The 26,892-nt window shown below is 32.1% G+C and overlaps 1 protein-coding gene across 1 annotated transcript; it reads left to right on the top strand.

Moving 5' to 3' along the window:
• Nucleotides 1-6,948: 6,948 nt before the first annotated feature.
• LOC143078837 (sorbitol dehydrogenase-like) lies at nt 6,949-24,611 on the top strand. The gene is made up of 9 exons (XM_076253830.1): nt 6,949-7,054; nt 9,028-9,061; nt 11,448-11,612; nt 15,276-15,435; nt 17,836-17,954; nt 19,194-19,259; nt 19,706-19,881; nt 21,184-21,305; nt 24,444-24,611. Exons 1-9 carry the CDS (start codon nt 7,001-7,003, stop codon nt 24,595-24,597), a joined length of 1,050 nt encoding a protein of 349 aa, XP_076109945.1. The 5' UTR covers nt 6,949-7,000; the 3' UTR covers nt 24,598-24,611.
• Nucleotides 24,612-26,892: the final 2,281 nt, after the last annotated feature.

Here is a 26,892-nt window from a genome sequence, read left to right as displayed (position 1 = left end):
GTTTTGTGTGTTTTATAAATACTTGGTGGTTTTGTACGTTTAAGAAGATTACACAGTTGTAAATTGTCAACATAAAGAATATGTTATTGCTGTGCATTTTTTAAAGGCTAGAGGTATAGGGGGAGGGTTGAGATCTCACAAAATAACCACGACGCACGTTTGCGACCGTCTAAAATCAGAAGCCTCTGGTGCATTCATGAAAACCTTTGAATGAATTGTCATTTTCCTGTCTTGATACACAATATAAAAAAGAAGATGTGGTATGATTGCCAATGAGACAACTGTCCACAATAAACCATTATAACAAAGAAATTAACAACTATAGGTCACCGAACAGCCTTCAACAATGAGTAAAGCCCATACCGCATAGTTAACTAAAAAAAGGCCCGAAATTACATGTTAAACAATTTAAACGAGAAAACTAACGGCCTTATTTATGTAAAAAACAAATGAACGAAAAACAAATATGTATCACATAAACAAACGACAACCACTGATTTACAGGCTCCTGATTATAAACAATGTTGTCAACACTGTGCTGATAACTTACACTTTCGCCAATTCATTAGGTTTTTACATTTGTCTTTGTCCTTATTATATCTTAAAAGAGGGACGAAAGATACTAAAGGGACAGTCAAACTCATAAATCTAAAACAAACTGACAACGCCATGGCTAAAAATGAAAAGGACAAACAAACAACAGCACACACGACACAACATAGAAAACTAAAGAATAAACAACTCGAACCCCACCAAAAAACTAGGGGTGATCTCAGGTGCTCCAGAAGGGTAAGCAGATCCTGCTCCACATGTGGCACCCGTCGTGTTGCTTATGTGATATCAAATCCGGTAAATAGTCTAATTCGGTAGATCACATTCATGAAAGGGAAGGAGATTGTAGTTACGACGTAAAGAACATATCCGATATCATTTGTGAAACGGTTATTCCATAACGGTCAACGAACTCGTGATGGCGTCCGTAAAATTTACGAAGGGATGATTTCAAAGCTTTAAGTTCGTTATAGCCATGTAAAAAATGGCTGTGTTTATCATTCGAAATCTATTCTGAATGCAAATAAACCTGTAAACTGGAAATATACCCATATTTGTATAGATGTAAAAGCTAAATGAATTTTATTTTCAAGAAATTATTTTTTAGATTTTATTTTTCATCACTTTAGAAGACAGTAAAAATAAAGGCAAATTATTATTTAAGACTAGTATCCACACAATAACTTCGTTTAAACTAATATATATGGTCCATTTTAATCACGATTTCAATATTCCTTTTTATTTGGATTCTTGCATAGTTTACTCACCAGTGATATTTTAAATTAAATAAAGTTTTATTGAACACCGTCGCAATCTAAATGTAAATATATCTTACAACAAAGATCTACTTTTCACAGATTGAATTGAAAAATTGATGGTTTATTGGCACAGGGGGGAAATTTAAAGTATCTATCGACGAGATAAAATGTCACTACAATTTCAAAAGAAAACTTCAAAGTCTAATTTGCATATAAGAACAGTAGTAAACATGTTTATACATTATGTATGTAATTTTATTTCGTAAATATCAGCCTAACCAGGTTAGATCTGTAAGTTTGCACATTTTGTGTTTGTTCTTCCGTCGCTGGGATTCGAAGTCATGCTACTGATGAGATATCATGACACCAAATCGTCTTGCACCATGCACGACGTGCTATACCATTTGCCGACCTAGTCTATAAAAATAAAGCTTACGGTGGCCGGTTGTTAACGTTCTTCGTTAGATTTAATCTAGCGTCGTAATACAGTATATGATGCATAAGGCATAAAGATGATGTAATTTTTACAGATCAGCTGAATTGTATGTCTGTGTATGTGTTTGAGAGTATGTGTATTTCACACCATGTTCACAAAAAAACTTTATTTGTTGTCTAAAAGTTTACTGCCGTTAAACAGACACAAATGTAAGCACGTGCCATTAAATATCATTCAGAAGGTTATAACTGATTCAACAGAAAAACTGATCACTATCGTGTTGGACGGACAAAATGTGATACATATTGGCACATGGTTGCATGCGTAGTTAGCATATAATTTATGTTCTAGTATATTTTTAATTTTATACCCCAAAGTGAATTGTTCTTGAAAAAATACCTCTTTATCGCTGAAACATATGTTTCTGTTTAATCCAATTCATAAAAAAGTCCCAATTTGTAATTTGTTTTAGTTTATCTGTGACTCACATTGGCTATATGTGTTAGAGTTGATGTTGATTTGTCGCCCTTTGAACATTTTATCGTTTTCTCTTATAGTTGATGTGTTTTAGTTTGTAACCTGGATTTATTTTCTCTCAATCGATTGATGACTTTTGAACAGCATTATACAACTGTTGCCTTATACCTAAACGTAGTACACACATGATATTAAAGACATCTGTTTGGACGAAAACACGATTGGTTGGCCTAAAACAAATAGAACGTTAATCCCTCTGTAGCTTTTATTTCTAGGATATAACCCAAAGAAAGTGTGGTAAACAACATGCCCTTTGTTTTGGTCGTTTAAAAATTTGAGAATAGAATTGGGAATGTGTCAAAGAGACGACAACCCGACAAAAGAGAAATAAAACAAAAAGCCGAAGGCCACAAATGGGTCTTCAAGACAGCGAGAAAATCCCGCACCCTAACGCACAGATCTGTGTTTATCTTATAACCGATTTAGATCTTATGTGTGGGACTGTACTGTTAATAAATTTCGTATTGTTGGTTTGTTGTTAAAAATACTTTCTTTGATTTTTTATCATGACACCCTAGATTTGGCAAATTAACAAAGATTACAAGTAGACATACTTCACTTTTGATTTTTGTTTGATAGTTATACACTTAGGATTCGTTCCATTCCGTATTGGGTTGTGTAAATAAGATGGTTGATATATTTTCCCCTATGATTTCCGTCTCTCCATAGTCGCCAAAAACAGTGTGTAGGTTTTTTTTATTGTTGTACGGATCAACTGCTTTGCCTTCAATAACATATGCAAGTAGGTATTCTCTTCCGGCAGATTTAACTGAAAGCAAAATAAGGAATATTTTTGAATAAACTTGATACTTATCCATATTACTTGTTAATAAGAGGTAAGGCTGTTTTGCTATTCTTGTAGTTGAAAGCAGCTACTGTGATGATTTATTTGTTTTGCTCTGAAAATTGTTTACGGTTTGCTTATTGATTTAACGGAAACGTAAGGTAAATGGTGAGTATGAACTTGAATACGTTTGCTTTAGGGAAAACGATGAAAAGAAAAACATATATCAATTTGCAAAAGTATTTAATTTTTAAAAAAGAAACAAATATTGAACATTTGAGCAAACTATACCAGTCAGATACATCATAATAAACTTTGGTTCCACTGCCTCAGCACAAAGACGTTTTTATCAAAATTTGTGAATGTTTTTTTTTTTAAATATTGTTGACACAAATTCTGTATAATTAAAGACAACAGTTGTATACAGCTGCTCAAAAGTCATAAACCAAAGAGAAAGAACCAATCCGGGTTAAAACTAAAACCGAGGGAAACACATCAACTATATCACGCTGTAGGCTATTTGACCTATAGAATTAATGTTACTTGCTTACACTGAATTTCTTACTCTTCCAATGAACCTTACATGATGGTTTAAATATATATGTAACATAAAAACAACGAAGAATAAACTATTCTGACAGTACTGCCTTCTACAGCAAGTGATATTTTCCATTTTGTTCTGTAATTTATTCTATAGGTCTTCAATATCATTAATGTGAATTTACATTAGATTAGTTTTGTCACCTACAACTAGTGACAAATTCCATTGTTTTCTGTAATTTAATCTATGGGTTTATATATAATGAATGTACCTGTACTTGTTATTAGTTTGGTTAAGGTTACTGTTACTGAGAAAATATTAATGAATGAGACGACTTTGGCATTTAAAGGACGTATGTTGAATGCATTTCTATGGCAACGGTTTCTATGGAAGGAAATATCTAAGTAAATATTTTGATCTGTTTTGATGTTGCTATTACTATGCAATCTACATAACATATGTAGACTATTTGGAAAAATAATTATAAATGTGTGAATATGGGAATGTTTTTTTTAATATAAGTGTTAAATCATTTTCAGGGGCTTACAATGATTTTAGAATAATATATTCCTCTTAGAAACGCATTTTATTTTCATACCAAAATAAGGAAAGCATCAATGAAGCATATGTTATTTGACCAATTTACTAATACGGCCTTATATGTCAACAATATAATGTTTGGTCTGTTTTAAAGGCTATTACACAGATTTCGACCTTGCTTATAAAACATTAATATAAAAAAGTAGTACACTCTTTATATGTAATTTATTTTGGGTTTGAAAGAGGATCAATAATGGAGATTTAATTTTAATTAGATTGTACCACATTTCCTTATTAAGCAAGCTACCATTTTTTATGGGAGGGCTAGAATGAAAATATTTGTCCTACATATTTTTTAGTTGTAATATCTTTGTAAAGCCACAAAAGGAACAATCAAAAGTCATGTTAGAGAGAAATATAATACCAGGGGGACCCCCACCCCTTCCCCTCCAAAGATAAATTAATAATAGTCGAACAACAGTCCACAAACACTACACAGACAACTAATACGGAACATCATGATTCCTATCGACACCGGGGATATACACTTTATTTAGTTCCTTTGCACTAAAACATAGCCTTAAGTTTTACTAGGATATATTATACATGTTTCAAATGAAAAACTAATGTAGCACAGCTGTTATTCCTGATTTATTAACTAGCCATAAGCTAAAACTACATGTAGGAGTTACTTTGTATCATATACGTACGATAGTGAATATAGGGAAGAGGAGGTATGCGTGGTTGATGTGATCTGTTGTACTGCGCAATATTTCAATGACTGTGACTTATAATGTATTGTTAATAGGAAAGAAAAGAATATGCTAAATCTATAGTGCCTAACAAGATTGTGTGAGGGAATTCGATGTTTGCTATACCACTGTTCATTTCAACACACTTTATGACAATACTCCTGTACCAATCGAAATGAAATTTTTTGCAGTGTTTTGAGAAATGATTTTGCTTTGTAGAAACGTATTGTTTTCGAAACATTTTATGTTTTAAAAGGATAAATTTTCTGTATAAAGTCAATAATTATGTGGACTTTTGAAGCCCAAACTTTGTACGGCCTTAAATACATAAATGAAAGATAAAAAAAACTGTACCAATACAGAACGACATGTTAATGAAATTATAGCAAAACTTTTGGTTGACAAATTTTTATTCGTTATCGCTAAAAAATAGATATTGAATATCTTACATACTCTCCCTACCCAGTTTACCCCTATTACTTATTATATTGTGGACCGGTCATTGTTATTAAATATTACGCAATTTGATTGGGTTAAGTTATAATTGGTTTACCTTCAAACTGTTTATACTTTTCATACATGACTATTGATTAAATCAGGACGTTCATACAGTAACTAAAATGACCTTCAAACTGGACACTGGATGAGTCCATGTTATGTTTTATCAATGAAAGTATAGGTATGAAAGGTAAGAAATGCCAATTCTCCTATTTTCACAAAATTTTCAAAATACACAGTAAATAGATTATTTTTTAATAGTCAATTGCGGAGAAAAACAGAAAAAGTTTTCAAATAAGACGTTTTATTCCAATCAACAAGTCATTTTTCGGAGAGAAATGCCGAAATACACTTTACACACCGCTACGCTAGGTAAAATTATTATTCATCTTTTAAAAAAAAACAACATTTTTCAGTCTCATTGGAACATGCTAATTACAATTAATCCCAAACTAAGTAAGTCATTAAATAAAGTCAAAATATGTCCGATCTACCTATTTTTAGAGCAAAAAAGTCAATACGATCGTTTTAAGGTCAATTTCGTCTACCTCACAAAATCTTGTTAGGCACTATAGAAGCAAACATTGACAAATGAATTAATTGCTACATTACTGACACGATTTACGACAGTTTTTTTTCAAACAAAATTAAATAATGTAATTGATGTTTGCTCATTACAACAATATATTACTTCTAATCACTGCTGTTTGGCTGTAAGTCCTCGAAGGTGTCCGAAGATGTCAGAAGCAAGCGTTACGACTTTTTGTTTATCTTACAAAATCAGATTGAAACTCACTTTGTCAAAGTTAAACTTTAATAGTATCTATGATGAGTTAATTTAGTCCTTGATATCTCTGCTGTGTTGTTTTTTCTAGACGGTTTATGCATTTGGTTTCTCAACTTTTGGTCTCAAAGTATATAATATATATGTGAAGACTATTGTACATGTAGGTACACGCCACTTGTCTGCTCTATTAATGAATGTGTAGGTCCAACACTTAACCCTTTGAAATCATAGCAATATTATGCATGCGATGATTTCGATAAGATTATTATTATAAGCTACAAGTGTAGTAAAATTTAAAATTGAGAATGGAAATGGGAAATGTGCCAAAGAGTCAACAACCCGACCATAGAGCAGACAACAGCAGAAGGTCACCAACAGGTCTTCAATGCAACGAGAAATTCTCGCATCCGGAGGCGTCCTTCAGCTGGCCCCTAAACAAATATATACTGGTTTAGTGATAATGAACACCATTCTAAACTCCAAATTGTACACAAGAAACTAAAAGTTAAAATAATACAAGACTAACAAAGGCCAGAGGCTCCTGACTTGGGACAGGCGCAAAAATGCGGCGGGGTTAAACATGTTTGTGAGATCTCAACCCTCTCCCTATACCTCTAGCCAATGCAGAAAAGTAAACGCATAACAATACGCACATTAAAATTCAGTTCAAGAGAAGTCCGAGTCTGATGTCAGAAGATGTAACCAAAGAAAATAAACTATTTTAAACTCTATTGTCATATACTAAGATTTATCAAACATATGTACCTGTAACTCAACGTACTGTCAACATTTAGGACAAAGATAAGCAGAGAACAATGGCTGTCAAGAATTTAGCTGCTGTATTACATGGACCGTTAGATATACGTTTGGTATGTTCTACATATTTTTATTTATTCATACTTCATGCCCTATTCAATCAAAGCAATTACATTTTCCAGATAAGTGTACAATATCTGTAATAAATTTAGCACGTGGTGAAGGAAAATTAACTTTTTATTCATAAACTTACAAACAATAATCCTTGGATTACCCTATGATGTTTATGAAGGATAAATTGAACTTTAACAACTTTCACACTATGTTTGGGTTGACTTTTATGATGTTTGTTCACTGTTGGCGTTAACCATATCTCGATTGTTGTCCGAATATGTAAACATATTTACCTTAAAATACGTTACAACTGACCTTTGACGTATTATATAATTTCATTTATATATCGACAGTAATGACCTAGGTAACAGTATTTATAAGATTGATATTATAGAATGTTGTAATAGGTTTGAAGGTTTGATAATCCCGTTCTACCTCACAAAGGTCTTTATCATTTTATTAACAGTCTTCGAAATAACGCTATAATTAAATGATTCTAATAAAAGATCGATTAAACCGAATTATCTAAAAATAACAAACATAACGGTTGACAGTAATCGGGAAGATGATTTAACAATATTTTTAACATGTTTAAAATAGAAAATTATTATCAACATTAGAATAGTGGAAAGACCTTAAATATATAGACAAGAATACAAGAACATATGATAAGTAGAATCCCTTGTTCAATTAACCCACGTCATACTGACAAAACTCACACATAGAATAACTATAAATACATTGTCTTAAAAATCTATTTTGTTTGCAAGGCTTTATAAAGTTAGAGTATGAAGTAAACTGTATTATTGTCGTCATGTCGCATTAGTAACGTCAAATAACAATCGAATACGAATGCGAAAATAGCACATAGTGTCATGCTGATTAATTAAAATTGGTTGAGGAGGTTGGGGTGTCTTCTGCCATCCTGGATTTTGAAGTAGCAGATTAGACAAAATCTTTAATGAAATGTGCAAATTGTTGAGTGTAGTATGTAATTCATGTGTAAGACTTTACATGTTAATATAGATGTGCTACTTTTACATTTTCTGACGTCCAACACGCAAAGCAATGAATGTGGTTTTTAAATTTGATAGATGCTTTTTGTGGTTTTTTGTTAAATATATGCTTGTTTTGAGATTGTGACACAGTGATGTTTGCTGTACCCATATTTTGACTATTTTATATATTATGTTGTTTTTGTGCACGTATCGTTGTAAATATAATGGAATATGATGCGACTATCATACAAGTGAGAGGTTTAGCGATATAAAACAAGTTTAATCCACCATTTTCTACATTTCATGAACATGACAGTTCTTGTCCATTCGTTTGACGATATCCCCGTGCTTGCATTTCCTATTATGATTTTCTTGACAGAGGGCCGGGTCGCTGCTCACAAGGACGCTAATAAACCAAGAGTTCCAAATGGTGAAGTTGAAATCATCCCTTCGTAAATTTTACGGGCGCAATCATGAGATGGTTGACCGTTATGGAATAACCGTTTCACAAGTGATATCGGATATGTTCCTTACGTCGTAACTACAATCCCCTTCCCTTTCATGAATGTGACCTACCGAATTAGACTATTTACCGGATTTGTTATAATATGAACAGCACGACGGGTGCCACATGTGGAGCAGGATCTGCTTACCCTTCCGGAGCACCTGCGATCACCCCTAGTTTTTTGGTGGGGTTCGTTTTGCTTATTCTTTAGTTTTCTATGTTATGTCATGTGTAATATTGTTTGTCTGTTTGTCTTTTTCATTTTTAGCCATGGCGTTGTCAGTTTATTTTCGATTTATGAGTTTGACTGTCCCTCTGGTATCTTTCGTCCCTCCTTTAAAGATCCAAAAGTAATGTTCACTTCCCAACCCTACATTACACTATGCCTTAATCAACATTAAGTCATACAGTTTTGACTGATGGCCTACCTAAACATAACACTAGTCAATAATTATTTGATTTATTTTAGGAAGACAGAGAGATTCCCAAACTTGGATTTAATGGTTTGTATGTTTTTATGTTTTTATCGATATTCATAAGCGAATTCATATAAACAAGCTGACGAATAAGAAGTAGGTAATTTCAAGAATCATTCTTGAAAAACTATAATTTTAATTTTACGTACATTTAGAGATACTCGCTCCTCTCCATTCGACTTTTTGTAAAATATTCGGATCCATTGTCATTGAACATTTTGCCCTTTAGCCTCTTCTTTTCTATTTATTATTATATTACATATAGTTATCCTATTTCCTGCCTGATATTCCATGGCTTATATCTAAAAAAAAAAAAAAAAAAAAAAAAAAAAAAAAAAAAAAAAAGAAAAGGACACGAGCACTGCATTTTTTCTGCTTTTTATGTTCTACTTTTAATATACCATTATTCAATAACAGTCTTTATACAAACCTGTTATTTTGAAACACAATAGTGAAAATCCGTAACCAAATTCACATGTTCAGAAAGAGCTTAATAAACTCACCATTAATGTTCCTGTCTTTAGGTTTTCTTGAACACTAGATCAGCTTGTTAAAACAATCGGCATGATTTCAAAGTATAGCAAGATATATATTTTGCCATGTTCTATATTTAGTTTGTACTCCGGATTTTTTTTTTTTTTTTTTTTTTGTCAATCGATTTATGAATTTCGAACTGCGGTATACTACTGTTGCCTTTATTTATATGAGCCTTGTCTCTAAATGGTGAATGATTTAGCTATAGTTTTATTTCTAAATAGGAGAGGGACTTGTACATGGCAACACAACAAAATATTTGACAGAAAGCACTGTGTTTTGTCATGAAACTGTCATCTTTAAATACATAGTTTGTAACCCAACGACTATCTATTTCCCGTCGATAAATATCTTGCATGAACAATTCGAGAAAAATCCATACCTATGTTAGCATTCAATTTGTTTTCCGAACATTGTGTCAACATTATTGAGGGACAATCTAGCTTAAACTCTTTAGTCAGTACTACTGTATAGTATGGGTTTGTCAAAAAATCGATGGCTTAGAAGTGTTCTGGACTCGTTTGCATCCTCGATTCCTAGTCCAAATGCCTTATTGTGCTTCTTTTTACATATTTGTTTGTTGTTATGGTGATTAAGATTATTAATTATGATGACTGATGTAACCAAATTTTGACTATTTTATTTATTGTGTCTGTTTAGTTTACGCATCAATGTGAATATAACGGAATTTGACGAGACTGTCATCAAAGTGAGAGGATTAGCGCTATAAAACCAGGTTTAATCCACCATTTTCTACATTTAAAAAATGCCTGTACCAAGTCAGGAATATGACAGTTCTTGTCCATTCGTTTTTGATGCGTTTTGCTATTTGATTTTACCATGTGATTATGGACTTTCCGAATTGATTTTCCTCTAAGTTCAGTATTTTTGTGATCTTACTTTTGACACAATGTTGACTGATGTACCAATATTTTTGACATTTTTACCTATTATGTCTGTTTGTTTTGTATTGTTGTCAATATAATGGAATTTGATACAACTGTCACACAAGTGAGAGGTTTATCTAGTTATAAAATCAGGTTTAATCCATCATTTTCTACATAAGAAAATGCTTGTACCAAGTCAGGAATATGACATTTGTTATCCATTTGTTTGATGTGTTTGAGCTTTTTTTGCCATTTGATTAGGGACTTGCCGTTTTGGTTTTGTAATTTTACTTTTTTCTTATCTCATTTGCAAACGTATTTAATCTCCTTATTTTTATGTAAAAGTTAGGATCGACTTTGGTCTTGAAAGGAAATTTTGTTTTTATGTTTACTCTTCGTTTTTTTTTTTTTGGTTTTTTTTTTTTTGGTTTTTTGCAATTAGAATAATCAAGCAAATATTACTTTTGCGTGAAGGCTTTGATTAATCCACAAGCACATTCATTTATCTATAGGTTAAATTACTTTTTGTGCTGGCATGAATTGTCATTGATATGGTTATATATATAAATTTACTGTTTACAAAATATTGAATTTTTTTAGATACTAAGGCTTTTCTACTTCAGGCACAGATTACCTTAGCTGTGTTTGGCAAAACTTTTAGGAATTTTGGTCCTCAATGATCTTCAATTTCGTACTTTATTTGGCCTTTTTAACTTTTTTGGATTCGAGCGTCACTGATGAGTCTTTTGTAGACGAAACGCGCGTCTGGCGTATATATTAAATTTAGTCCTGGTATCTAACACGTCCCTATATTAACCCACAATCGTTTTATTTACACACAAATGCATTGATCTATTACATCTCCACACGTCCCTAGATTTATCTACCAGTCTTTTGATTTAAAAAAGGTACCAACAAGTACTTTGCAATATTTCGATTTTAGATATATATTTTCTTTTTCTTTCCCCTTTTAATGAATGAATTATTTTCAGATGTGTTACTACGGATAGGCTCTGTTGGAATATGTGGGTCTGACATTAAATATTGGAAATATGGAAAGTGTGGTATATTCAATTTAGAAAAACCTATGGTTATGGGACATGAAGCCAGTGGCACAGTAGTACAGATTGGACCTGGTGTTAAACATTTAAAAGTGGGTAAGTATTGAAACACAAGCTTTTTAAATAAAGGCAACAGTAGTATACCGCTGTTCGAAACTCATAAATCGATTGAGATAAAAACATATCCGGGTTACAAACTAAAACTGAGGGAAACGCATAAAAAATAAGAGGAGAACAACAACACAACAGAAACACAACATTAAAATGTAACACACACAAAAACGAACGATAATATAACAATGGCCATTTGCCTGACTTGGTACAGGACATTTTAAGAATAAAATGGTGGGTTGAAACTGGTTTTGTGGCATGCCAAACCTCCCGCTTTTATGACAATGTTAAATATAACATTAAAATGACAACATTACATGACAGGACTACAATACAAATAAATGAGAGAACATATAGGACAGAGAAACACATGAATAATAGCTAACAAAAAGTTGATTTCATTAAGAAAGAAGGTAATATATAAAATAGGGGGGGCAACTGTAGTATACCGCCGTTCAAAAGTCATAAATCGATCGAGAGAAAACAAATCTGGGTTACAAAATGAAACACCTCAACTAAAATGTAAAATACGACGAAACAACAGAACACTGAAGTAAAACAAAAACAAACAACAATGCAACATACATAACGGATTTTAGCAGATTGACATCTGAATGAAATTAAAGCTTCGGCTGTTGTTGTTTTTAGTATGTAGAATGGTATCTGCAATCAAACTTACTGGTCATATCACCAGGTTTTCAAATCATAATACTGTCAAGTGTCCAATTAAGATGAGAAGTCGAAAATCTTATTTGTATTGATTGAAGGGTCATTTTACATTATGTAAATACTAAAACAAAAAACAATTCACTAAAACGTTTTATTAGAAAAGAATAACAAATTTAGTTGAATTAAAAAAAAACGGATACTACTAAACACTTTTAATAAGCAACGGTTTTACAAACAGTGTCTGCATTTCAAGCAATAATTAAAACTGTTTTTGGTGAGTTATGACCACCAATTTGTTTGCTCGTATTTTTACATACCTGAATATGAAGTCCTACGTACATTTGTAATCAGTTTGTCTCTTTGGTTGACGTAAATCGTTAAACAGACCAATATGTATGTTTATATAAATATTTTGACTATGTTATAGGAATTTAACTACCTGTATATAAAAAAGGGGATGGGGTATGATTGCAACTCAGACAATTATACACTGAGTCCACATGATTTGAATGTAAGCAACTATTAGTCACCGTCCGGCCTTCAAATAAAAGCAAACACATATACCATATGGTCAGTCATAAAACTCTCTCTGTTTGACAACATGTCAACAGCCTCATTTACCACAAATCAGTTGACAGAAACCAGCAACCAATGACAACCATTGAACTGCATGCATTTGATTTTTGACATGATGCAACGGAAGATATTTTTTTATCTTAAATGTTGAAGGCTGTGCAGTGACCTAGCTGTTTATGTCTGTGTCGTTTGGTATCAATTAGTACACATCCAACGAATCATATTTAAAGACGTAATAAGTAATATGAGGCAAGCAGGATATAGTGCAATTTCAAACTATAAATTTGAAGTATTTTAACTGACTACAATTTGATAGTCCCGAGAGTTAACCTCGGGCACTAATCAAAATAAAAACATGCGTTTAGACAAAAATCAGGAAATATTTTGTTCCTAAGATTGCCATTTCCGTTTGATCCAAAAACTAGGCGACCAGGTGGGATCCAAAATCTTGGCGACCAGGTGTGATAAAAAACCTGGGCGACCATGAAATAAAAACAAGATCCATATGCTAACTAGTGATCTTAAATTGTTTTTATTCTTTTCGGTCTATTTTTACGTTCTTCGAGTATACATTCAGTAAAATGTCTTTTAATTTTTCACATTCTTTCTGAGAGGCATTCTTAATCTTGTTATCTAAGTAAGTAGATGCCACAAAAGGTTCTAATATTAGAAAGAATAAAGAAGTTTTTCATTATTTACTCCGATCAGACCTTTGCCTTACGTCATGTGTTTGTACGGCACACAGTATATACCACGTTAGAATTTCATTAACGGTTATAGTTGTTGATATACAGTGATAATTAATATACAACATGGCAAAATGAGATCGATTTACTTCCTGGAATATCTGCCATTTCACATTTCCGTTCGAATCGGTAAATTAATACCCGTATGACGATATTCAATATCATATTAATTACAAAACGTGATTATCAAATTCCCTACGGCTAATTCCATTTTTTACTGAACGATCTTATAAGATTCGAAAGTAATGATAATCATTTATACCCTGTGATGGCCTTAAACCAGCAAAGCACAATAAAAGAACAAAGACAAAGGGAATTCATTAACTTTGTCTCTTATAAAGTAAATCTCCCGGATCAAATTACGTCTAGTTAATACCATTTTTATTAAGTATTACCGGTGTGAGTTGACTGTAAATAAAAACATTAATGAAAGATCTGAAAATAATCTTATACATGTACTGTCTGATATAAACAATATAGCCAATGGATACCGTCTCGATAGTGGCTGTGTCGAAACGTAAAATATAAACCTGTCACTATAGTTCTACAAACCGTGATGAACAATTCACAGCAAGCTTGCAAATCAGTTCCACAATGATAAAATATTTATTGAAACTGATGAGCTATCCTAGAACCGTCAACTTTCTTGTTTCAACCTCACACAAGTAAAATGTAAATGAGTATTCACAGTAACGATTACTTTTCTGACAGATAACTGCCGTTTTGGGGTATCTCATTGACTTTCAAATAATATACACATCCACGCGAAATTGGACAACGTAGTTTTTACAATCATAACTGTTGAAGAGGAATCTTTATTTATGCAAAATAAACAAGGAATTGGTTGTGTCACTATACAAAATTACTTTGTTCGTCCATGGGAAGTCATCTTTTCAGGGTTATGTAACATTTGTTTGGTGAACACATGTTTATATCACCAAAAGTGATTTCTATGTTGTGTTTTGTGTATTTTTTTTTTGTCTATTGGTCTTGTTTCTTTTTAAGGCATATCGTTGTTTGTTTACTTTCGACATATGGGTTAGTTAAATTCATAATCATCCGATAATAAGTTATTTATTCCTTTCCGAAATATAGTTAGATTCCATCGTATCGTCTCCATAGTTTCCATGAAATTGGATTACTGAAATTTGATGCGACTGTCGTACAATTGAGAGGTTAATTTAGCTATAAAACCAAGTCCAATCCACCTTTTTCTACATAAGAAAAAGCTTGAACAAAGTCAACAAGTCAACAATATGACAGTTGTTATCCATTCGCTTCATGTATTTGAGCTTTTGATTGTGTCATTGATTAGGGTCTTTTTTTCTGAATTTGCCTCGGAGTTCAGTAAGTTTGTAATTTTTCTTTTTACTAGAAACTATGTTGTAGTACAGCATTGACGAAACAACAGAAGCTTACCGATGTTCAAATCTTGTAAATTGATTAGAAAAAAAGTAGAGCAAAGTAACAAACAAAAAACTGGGGAAATCACATGAACTCAAAAAAGAGTAAGACTGGGTATGTCGACCGAAATTTATATACGTGGGATTTTATTTTACTGGCGACAGAGATGCTATTGAGTCCGGAGTTCCCTGTCGTACCTGCAGGTTGTGTAAATCTGGAAAATATAATTTGTGTAAAGACATTTTCTTTGCAGGAGACAGAGCTGCTATTGAGCCCGGAGTTCCTTGTCGTACCTGCAGGTTGTGTAAATCTGGAAAGTATAATTTGTGTAAAGACATTTTCTTTTGTGCTACTCCACCGGATGATGGAAGTATATGCCGGTTCTATAAGCACGCAGCTGACTTTTGTTTTAGGTATGTATGTTTTAAATAAGATGATGAGTTTATTCAATACAATTATTTTAGTACAAGTTACCATTTTGTTCAAATTATAAAAGAACCAAGGCCTTAAAGAAAACAATTGTTTCCATCCATTAACTTATTTGTAAAGTACATCTTGTACATAGTACAAAATACATAGCAAATTATGTCTTTGTGTACAGCCGTAACCTATATCTGAAAAAAATCTCAATCTCAAAAAGAGTCCTATTTGGTTGTGTTTGTAGTTTTTTTTACTAAATTCAAAAATCGTGTATATCATATAAAATATCTAAAACACAATTCAAAACTAAAAATAGTGATACATGTCAGAATTATGTCTTATAAATATGTGGAGGATCTATAAGACTTTTTTTTAATTAAAATTGCTTTACCGTACTGTCTCCTTAACTCGTTTATTATTTTTCTATCTACATTTTGATAAGAGAATCATTATTAGATGTCCTTCTTATATAACTTTGAACTAGTCAATGCTGTGTTACAACTATACTTGCACTTTAATTATAATTAGGTCGTGTATCACGGCTTTAACCTTGATTACCTTTGTTCGTACAGTCAGTGTTAAATAACACATCATTATCATATAGATATTATTATTATTATTATTATTATTATGACGTGAGTGGTTTTTTTTCATGACAACCAATCATGTATATATATATATAATTCCCATTATTTGAATCTCTCACTTGTTGAATGCCACTAAAAATAAAAACTAATACCCGGTTAACAATTTTACTATCGGAAATAGTTCAATCGAGCATGTTTTAACTGTAACATTTACAATTCAACAATTGTATTGTCATGGACCTAAATGTTTATACTTTACAAAATAAAAACCAGGAAAATATCTTGCTTCGAAGACGCATCTTGGGATTACTACTTTTTTTATCATTCAGCCAACTTTGCACCAAGCCTCTTTTATTTTTCATTTTACGTTGATGTTAACTTGAGAGTTTTAAAGTAAAAAAAAACAGGTAAAATTTGCTGTTATTTTTTTTCAAATTAAATGCATAAACAATCAATTTATATAGTACCAAGAATTAATGCTCTTATATAATTTTCAGTGTACAAACATAATAATAGTACCATTTGTTAAGTTTCTTTAATCCTTTAAATAACATGGTATAATAAGAATTATGAAGTGTACTCATCACTGAACTATGCAGGCTGTGAAAAACATTTGAAGCAAGTGCTGTTAGACTTTAAATTTTTCAGGTTTATATTGCTTTATATTAGTTTTTCTCTTACAATAGGTGTTTAGTAATACCCTACAAAATCATTGATGTATTACGCAAACATCACATGGCTAAAATAATAGTGACCAAAACTAGAAAACGAATACATTTTTAATAAACAAATGAGTCAGTAACTTTCTGCAACAAAACAAAATGCCAAATTTCTACTGACTTATATGACAATCAAGACTGCATCCTTAGATTTATAGTTATGAAAGGTAGCAGAATTACAATTTAGTACACCAGACACGCGTTTGGTCTACATAAGACTCATCAGTGACGCTCATATCAAAATAGTTATAACGCCTAAGGTAATCAATGACTGGGATAGGAAAATCCTAAGTTTTTCGAAAAAATTCAAAGTTTTGTAAACAGGAAATTTATAAAAATGACCACATAGATTATATTCATGTCAACACCGAAGTGCTGACTACTGGGCTGGTGCTACTCTCAGGGACGAACCCTCCACCAGCAGTGACATCGACCCAGTGGTGTAAATAGTTCAAGTACATAGCAAAAGAGAATTAACAATTTAAAATTTCAAAAAGTTGTGCCAAATACGACTAAGGTAATGGGATTCCAACTTATTGTCGAATTGACTTTTACTCGAGTATTAACGGTAAAAAACTAAGGTTGTAACTCGCTCAAATAAGATGACGACTTTAGCTAGCTTTTCTGTTCGTTCTACCTAAAGATTCTTTAGGTTTTTGCATTTCTCTAAACTGAACATAAGTCTTCAACACATTTGATAACACGTGTTTAAAGGAATGATTATGTTAGTGTCGCTGCATGTATAAGTGAACTGCCACTATATCAGACTACAAGCTAAAAGGTAGTATATCTGCGCTTCGGTTCTTTGATAATATGTTTTTATAGTTATATTTATATATTGTTTAATGTGTAATGTAGTTGTACCTTTAAGAATGTTTCACCCTTCCTTCCAAAAGCAAGATGGAATGTTTAGTTTTTGAATTGCTTTGATGAGTTGTTTTATTTTGTTTTTTACGTATCTTTTGCAGCTTGCTTCATGTTTCTTTTTCGAATGTGTTTAATGTTAGTGATTAAATATACGCTACTAAAGTCGATATATGTATATTAGTAACATAATGTTTATATGATTACGCATATAATTTCTTAGGCTTCCTGACAATGTATCTCTAGAAGAAGGAGCTTTGCTTGAACCATTGTCAGTAGCTGTATATGCTTGCCAGAGAGGAGATGTTACGCTTGGCTCATCAGTACTTATTTGTGGGGCAGGTATTTGGTTTAATTATTTCTTATTTGACAAAATCTCGCAAGCGAGGGAATGTTATGCTTTGCACATCGGTACTTATATGTGGTGCAAGTAATTGGTTTTGTTATCTTTTATTTGACCAAACTCCAAATCTTTAAGATTGTCTTAGCTGCGGTATTTAACAAAACGTTCAAACTTGTTTTCAAACACTTTATTTCATTAGACCCTTTGAACTCTTTTATTTCGAGCGTCACCCGTGAGTCTTTTGTAGACGAAATGTGCATTTTGCGTACAAAATTGTAATCATTGTATCTATGAATATATTTATATTTACACATACATGATTTTTTTTCTTTATATAATTTTTTCCTTTAGTTGATTATTGACCTAATTATAAATGCTACACATTTGAGATCAAATATCCTACAATACAATTGAGTCAACTTTTAAAACTATAATATTATTATCGTGCCCAAATGGGTTGTTAAAATTTCCACCCATCGGTATCACTGATACTATATAGTCTGAACATCATTGGAAATAATCCGGCTCAACTAATCAGAAGTGTTATGAAAAAAGTAAAGAAGCATAAGTACCGAACTCCAAGGGAAATTCAGATGTCAAAATCAAAAGATGAAACACAACTAACGAATGGAAAAGATCTGTCACGTTTCTGCCTTTCTACAACCATTTCCTTATGTAGAACATGATGGAATATATTCCTACAATGCGTCTGAAAATGGTATATTCAATATTCGGGGAAAGTAGACAAATTGTTTTGAAATATTTATTACTAGACATATGAATCCGATGTTCAGTTGTTGTCGTTTGTTGATGTGGTTCATAAGTGTTTCTCGTTTCTCTTTTTTTATATAGATTAGATCGTTGATTTTCCCGTTTAAATGGTTTTTACACTTAGTCTAGTAATTTTTTGGGACTCTTTATAGCTTGCTGTTCGGTGTAAGCCTAGACTCTGTGTTGAAGACCGTACTTTTACCTTTACTTGTTTACTTTTATAAATTGTGACTTCAATGGAGAGTTGTTCCATTGGCACTCATACCACATCTTCCTATAACTATAAACTGAGGGAATATCTTCATTAAGCTTTATAAAGTTATAGTATCGGTGTTGTTATTTATTCGTTTCATGTCTTTGAGCTTTTGATTTTGCCATTTGATTAGGGACATTCCGTTTTGAACCAGTATTTTTCCTTTTTGAAGCAATATTTTTGTGATTTTACTTTTTATCTGATGCAATTTCAGGTCCTGTCGGCATTCTAACACTATTGGTTGCTAAACAAATGGGTGCTTCGTGTGTTGTTATAACAGGTATGGGTACACATTAGCTTCTTCCTTCTTTTAGACACCTTGAAAAAATTTTAAAATCTTGATTAAAGTGCATTTAACTTACTTACTTAATACATGTGACAAATAACTAAAAGTAAAAACTTTACATAAAGTACACAGAATTCATTTTTACTCAATGAAGTCTAAGGCAAACATTTGCACATTAAAGTATTTCCACTAGAACCGTTTATATTGCTACTATTAGGACTGTCCCAACTACAAAATAATGTATTGAGATATTCTGTTGAATATGTGCCATAGCAATAGTCCTAACAAGTAGCAATTTTCATTTTTGTACGATTAAGATTCAGAATATATACCATTATATTAAAGTAAGCTGTGTGTTGTCGTCTAAAATGTTTTATGATCATTTGTATCGTTGGGTAGCTCATTTACGCGTACCTCTATAAACATTTGTTCTCATACAGATATTGATGAAGAAAGATTAAATTTCGCACGATTAAAAGGAGCCGACCATGCGATAAAAGTAAACACGACTGATTCTAAGGAATTTGCTGATTTTGTTATCGACAAAGTCGGTTTTCAGCCTGATGCTACGATAGAATGTAGTGGAACAGATTTCAGTTTTTCAATGGGTATTCATGTAAGTGTTTGTAAACATTTGAGGCATTTACTTAGGAGATAACTGTATTGTAGTTGAAGCTCCAACGGCATCTATTGGTGATTTGATGGTCGCAAATAAGTTAACGACGTGTAAGCAGAGCTAGTAAACGGGTATTTGCGACCATGAAATCACCAATTGATGCCATCGGAGCTTGAAATACTATATTGTTATCTCCATTCTAATGAAACTGACAGAAAACAATGTTACATCGTACATTTAAAATCTGTCATATATCGTCTGCGCTTGTGCGTATTCTTAATTGATGCCATTAAAATTGGTAATGATATCAAAATGAACATTACAAACGATGTATCAGTATAATTTTTCAAATCATGACAACTACGTAGCTATAAAGATGTTCATTGATATTGAAAACGAAAAAAATAGAAGATTGTCAATAGATTTAGAGCAAAACTAATGATTTGCTGCTAGAAATATTTTAGTTGGTTCTGCAAAATATACTTTGCATCGGAACTAAACACATTTATTCTAAAAACAGTTGTTGGCATGACACGGGTTATGTTCTTCTCATATATGTTATGATGGTATGATACTAAACCCCTAACGGGAAGGATTGTGCCTGATGTTCATATGATGAAATCATAATCTTTCAGTCAGTTTAGTTGAAGTCTGGAGCTGGCATGTCAGTTAACTGCTAGTAGTCTGTTGTTATTTATGTATTATTGTCATTTTGTTTATTTTCTTTGGTTACATCTTCTGACATCAGACTCGGATTTCTCTTGAACTGAATTTTAATGTGCGTATTGTTATGCGTTTACTTTACTACATTGGTTAGAGGTATAGGGGGAGGGTTGAGATCTCACAAACATGTTTAACCCCGCCTCATTTTTGCGCCTGTCCCAAGTCAGGAGCCTCTGGCCTTTTTTAGTCTTGTATTATTTTAATTTTAGTTTCTTGTGTACAATTTGGAATTTAGTATGGCGTTCATTATCACTGGACTAGTATATATTTGTTTAGGGGCCAGCTGAAGGACGCCTCCGGGTGCGGGAATTTCTCGCTACATTGAAGACCTGTTGGTGACCCTCTGCTGTTGTTTTTTATTTTGGCGGGTTGTTGTCTCTTTGACACATTCCCCATTTCCATTCTCAATTTTACAATGTCACAGAAACAAGCAAATTGAACTTATCTTTAGCATTACATTTAGTACAATAGTTTGAATCTATGAATTTGTTTTCTAATAGTGTAGAATGACTACAAGGTAAGCAAAACAGAATTATTTAGATACAAATATCTTGAATAAATGTTTCCATCTGAATCCAGGCAACATACCCAGGAGGAAGTGTGGTGATGGTTGGTCGTTGTCAGGGTAACACATCTATTCCTTATAATGTAGCAGCAACAAAGCAAGTTGATATAAAAGGATTATTCAGATATGTGAACTGGTAAGTCAGAATAATGAGTCCTTGTCTGGATATAAGTCCACAAATTTTGTGGATTGTCATATTACCTTGTTAGATGACACGCTAATATATAGGCTCACTACAAGGAAGATTTCATATTCATATATACATGGTATCGTCCTATTATGCAAGTATTATTTTCAACTGATCGTACAACAGTAATCCACAGCATTATACTATCCAAATAATTAATAGATATTAATTTTAACTGACAGCCACAACACCGTTTTTGAAGGAACACATGCTGAACTACGAAATAAAAAGCGTTCGGAATAGAGGCTGTTGACATCTTCCTCAAAATTGCTCAAACATAACATCAATTATTTAACCATGAATAAAATGTTAATCTATATGAATTCTAATTATGGTGTCGTTGCATTTTTGAACAAAGAATATTAAATTTAGATGAAAACTCATTTTTTGCGAAGACTTTATCATATACTTAAAAAATTAAATAGATACAACAACAGATTAGTTAAAATGCAGATTACTACCTACGAAGTTAAATGAATTCACAGTAAACATTTCCGACTTACGCTCTGGTCTGATATACAGACAGATATATAACCGTGTTAATTTTTGACATATTGGTTGTTCATTAAAGTATTGGATAGTAGACCAACACCTACCTTTAACATCTTCAGTACAAAACGATAATTTCAAATTTGCTAGTCTATGAGATTGATAGGTTAGCGTATGCGTAAAGTCTTATGGCAAACATTGCATCAGATTTAAGCTCAGAAAGTACACACATGTTCTTCAAAGTATATTCTACGCACCAATCAACTCATGGGATATCTAAAGAAAAATATCAATTTAAAGTACTTTAAAAATATAATCTTACATTGCAATCAAATACTGCTGTTCTAAGACTCGTGTGACGTGTTAATTTTACATTTTTATCTATAATCCAATGTTTCAATGCCGTAAAAGATGTTTTGCAAATTTAAATTGATCTCAATGTCATCAAACCATTTTGAAGTACGGATGTTTGGTTATCGCTAATTTACAAAAAAAAATCTTTGATAGTACTGACTGATAATTTCCTTTCTCAGCACAGTAGAGTGATATGAAAGATTATCGATAGAAACTTAGGGCGCACGTGCCTTTTGTCAATGAAATTAATATTGTTGTCATAAGTAAAATAGCGATAAACAGATATCATTGGTTGTCTCAATTATATTTTTTTTTTCACTTTCGTCGTACCGGCTCTGACGAGAAAATCAGTCTCGTTTAGACGAGTAACTATAATCTATCAATATCAAAAGCTTGTTATGAAATAAGACATGACTGATATCTTCACAAGGGTCATCAAAGAAAATGTTTTGATCAGTCAGACAAATGACAAAATTGCAAGAGTTAATCTAAATTTATGGCTTTATTTTTCATTTCACAAAGTGTATTATTTCCTTTTATATTTCCAATTTCGAAACAATCCGGTGTCTCTTCAAATACTTCAAGAGACTATTAGTATATGTTCGACAGAAGGAAAGCCATGTATAAGCCGTTCGTAGACTATTCTTTGTAAAACCTCACTTAACATATTCAAAATGAAAGGCTAAAGTTGTCAATCGATATTTGCTTGCCACAGTTACCTGTACCAAGTCAGGAATATGGCCATTGTTATATTATAGTTCGTTTCTGTGTGTGTTACATTTTAACGTTGTGTTTCCGTTGTGTCGTTTGTTTTCTCTTATTTTTTAGTGTTAATTCACATTACTATAAGACGTGTCACGGTACTTATCTATCCCAAATTCATGTATTTGGTTTTGATGTTATATTTGCTATTCTCATAGGATTTTGTCTAATGCTTAGTCCGTTTCTGTGTATGTGTGTGTTACATTTTAATGTTGTGTCGTTGTCAGCGGTATACTACTGTTGCCTTTATTTACAAGTATAAACATTGGTTGTTAAAAGCAGTAAGGTACATGGTCATTGATACTTGGTATACTAGTTTTAAGTATTGTTTTTCTTGTACCCTGTATTAAAGCTCCTGTCCAGGACTCTAATGCATTTTTTGGTTGGAAATCACTCCAAGTAGCTTTATAATTTAACCTACCTCCACATGGAAACTGTATAAAAAAGCAATTTTGATCGTGTCAGAGGAAGTTGACAACGTATAAGTATGATCACAGTTTATTTTTATAAAAGACTACATTTTGTTTCCGAATCTAAGGTATTATAACTAGTTTTACTGTTGCTACCTTAACCTTCGTTTACCTATCCCAAAATCATTTACATAATTCTTTTGTTTCTTAAACAAGGGCAAAAGTATTTTACTATGGTTCAAAGGTCATAAATCAATTAAACAAAATGTTACAAACTAAAACCGAAGGAAAAAACGTCAACTATAAGAGGAAAACAACAGAACAACAGAAAAAAGAAGTGCAACAAAAACAAGTGTTAACGTACACAGAAACGGACTGTTTGATTGCAACTGTCATCTTCCTGCCTAGATACAAGACATATGAAAAGAAATGGTGGGTTGAACTGGTTTAATGGCCAGTTAAACTTTTTGCTTATATTGCAATGTTACAAATATCACTAGAATGACAGCATTACGTGACAGGAACACAGTGCAAAACAAACGCAAGAACACTGTAAAATACACAAATACATCAAATAATAGTTACAACATGTAAACCACAGAAAATCAGGATTTACGACGGTGCAACAGCACACCACAAACAAACTATGAACATGTTCGTCACATGAATGTATCAACGCCAGAAAATGTGCTGTATATTTGCTAACGTTCCTATTATCATAGGTGAATTTCTAATAAATATTAGATTTGTAAAAATAATATAATAGACACCTACAAGAATATGAAACTGGGATTGAGTTTGTAATGATGTTATTTTATGTATTTTGAAAAGAGTATCAAAACATAATTTGTTTTATGATTGTGTTGTATTTGTATTTCCTAACCAGCTCGGTGTTTCCTCAAAATCAAAACTGTGTATAAACAAACACGAAATACATAGATGCTTTTAACTTAAAATAATAAATGAAATAACTTATATTTTATTTTAAAAACTTAAAGATAGCCGCAGCATATAATCACAGCTAAGAAAAATCGACATTGTTCTCTTTTCTTAATGAAACTTATTTTTTTAGCTATCCTACAGCATTAGAAATGGTAGAGAGTGGTAGAATAGACCTTAAAGACTTTGTGACGCATCGTTTTGACATGACTGAAACTGTTAAGGCTTTTGAAACCGTCGATGACAAAGCCATGAAAGCCATTAAGGTCATTATCAATTGTAATTAAATATTGAAAATTCATTTATGTTTATCTTTATTTTGCACAGACATATTTAAATGATTGTCTAAAGTGACTTGGATTTTATCCTCTCTTTTACAGACGTTTGTATCTATCTTACTAACGATATTTCCAGTCCTTTTTTTATGTGATGAGTTGAATGTCTTAACAGTAGATACGAGGTACCAAAAAACTAGAAAATTCAGCATTAAATGGTAGTCAGAAATACAAATCAAGAGACCAGTATTTAACTACCCAAATAAAAAAGCGAGACTGTCACAAGGACTACAATATAAGATAGATAGATAAATAAAAGCAACGAGACAATCTCAAGAACAAACAAACAAGAAGCATAGATAAATTTAAAGCAACGAGACAGACAGACGAACCAACAAAAACAAGCAGATATAAAGCAACGGGGCAGATGCACTGACTAACACAAATAAATAAAGGCAACAGTAGTATACCGCTGTTCAAAACTCATAAATCCATGGACAAAAAACAAAATCGGAGTAACAAACTAAAACCGAGGGAAACGCATTAAATATAAGAGGAGAACAACGACATAACACTAAAATGTAACACACATAGATAAAATCCCACGAGAATAACAAATATAACATATATATATATAACATCAAAACCAAATACATGAATTTGGGATAGACAAGTACCGTGACAAAGGCACAAATGAACACAAAAAAAAAAACAACAAGACATGCACATAATTAATACAAGTAGACGCATAGATAAATAATAAAAAAAAAAAAACCAACAGGAAAGGCGCAAGGACCAATAAATATATATTCCAACACTGAAACAAGTTATGATATTTTTCTGCTCGAGACCGAAAATTTTAATATCTAAAGTGGGAGGCTGAATGTCTCCCGAATATATTTGGCCTCTCTTTTATAAAGGTGGAATCTTTTACTCTAAAGATTTGTGTCCTTCCTTTTCAAAGATTTGCAGAAAGTTGTGTTCTTTATATATAACGTCATTATGCATGGTCACCTTTTTTTTTATGACGTCACAATAGGAAATAAACTCATCATACATACCAGTATTGAAAGTTTATATTTACGCCAGACGCTCGTTTCGTCCACAAAAGACTCATCAGTGATGCGAAAATTGAGAAGAAACAAAGGAAATTTGACGTCAATATTAAAGTTAGACCTATTATTTGCTGAGAACATATATTTCACTAATGAAGAGAAACATTTTTCTTACACCGTTCAAAAAATATGAAAATTTCACGAAATGTTTTAGATATAGATATGTAATATGGCATCTGCATCCATTTACATTAGAATGTATGATCTGGGGAAAATGTTTTTTCATTACTTCCTTCAACGTCTGGGAAATGTTCTTCACTTAATAGTAAAAACTGTTATACTGTAGTTTGAAAATTACTCGCACCTCCATTTGATAATTGCCATACGGAATCCTGTCAATTTCATTACTGTCAGATACAATATTAGTTGCAAATTCTCGTCCAAAGAATATGAATTGAGCTAGACAATCGATTGATATTACGTTATAATCCCAACTGAAGACTGCAATAGCATCAAAAAATTCCCTCGAAGTCTTTTTTATTGTGAACTTATTTTTGAAGATACCTGTCAATTGGTGTCCTATGAGATTGTTGACTTAACTTGATATATCATATAATTGTCTGCAAAAATATAGAACAATGCTTTGTCATAAAATTATTGCTACGAAATATGTTGTGGAAACTGTACAAATCGTATTTCATTTGAATGATCAAGCCAAAGTAAAATTATTTTTTTTTTTATTATTTTTAATTTGGGGCAAACATCTGAAATGGTAAAACAATGAAATCAAATACCCTCAAAAATATAAGTTTCCCTCAATCCACGGAAACTTATACCCATGAAAATAGAGGTATCCTCAATTTTCATATAAACAAATGTACTGGCAAAGTTTAACTTAACGTATAGCCGGAGTTGAATATTACGATTTATTCGCAAAGTATATGCATTGTACTCTTATAGTCCATTGTTAAATATATATCACGCCTCCATGAATATTGCAGTTAAGTTTTTCTGTCAATTATATCATTGTTTAGTAGCACTGTTTCTTGCAAATCATACTTCTAAGCAATAGGTTTGAAACTTAACAATCACTAGCTAAGCTGTATTCCCGATTGAAAACATAAATAGCATTAACACATTCCCTCGAAATCATCTTATTGTAATTATAACTTATTTTCTTTTGTTCCCCTCGGTTATTCAGAACTGAACTTGACAAAAGATGTTTATTTTGATAACGTTTAAATGTATGTCA

This window comes from Mytilus galloprovincialis, chromosome 6, assembly GCF_965363235.1.
Source record: "Mytilus galloprovincialis chromosome 6, xbMytGall1.hap1.1, whole genome shotgun sequence".
NCBI classification, from domain to species: domain Eukaryota; kingdom Metazoa; phylum Mollusca; class Bivalvia; order Mytilida; family Mytilidae; genus Mytilus; species Mytilus galloprovincialis.
The sequence above is the reverse complement of the archived record's forward strand: the minus strand, read 5'-3'. Positions and strand labels throughout refer to the sequence as shown.

Excerpts from the sequence above, each read along its gene's own strand:
- LOC143078837 (XM_076253830.1), top strand. The coding sequence starts at position 7,001 with ATGGCTGTCAAGAATTTAGCTGCTGTATTACATGGACCGTTAGATATA. Across the intron at positions 9,062-11,447 it reads TCCCAAACTTGGATTTAATG|ATGTGTTACTACGGATAGGC; the intron begins GTTTGTATGTTT and ends AATTATTTTCAG. Across the intron at positions 17,955-19,193 it reads AGTACTTATTTGTGGGGCAG|GTCCTGTCGGCATTCTAACA; the intron begins GTATTTGGTTTA and ends ATGCAATTTCAG.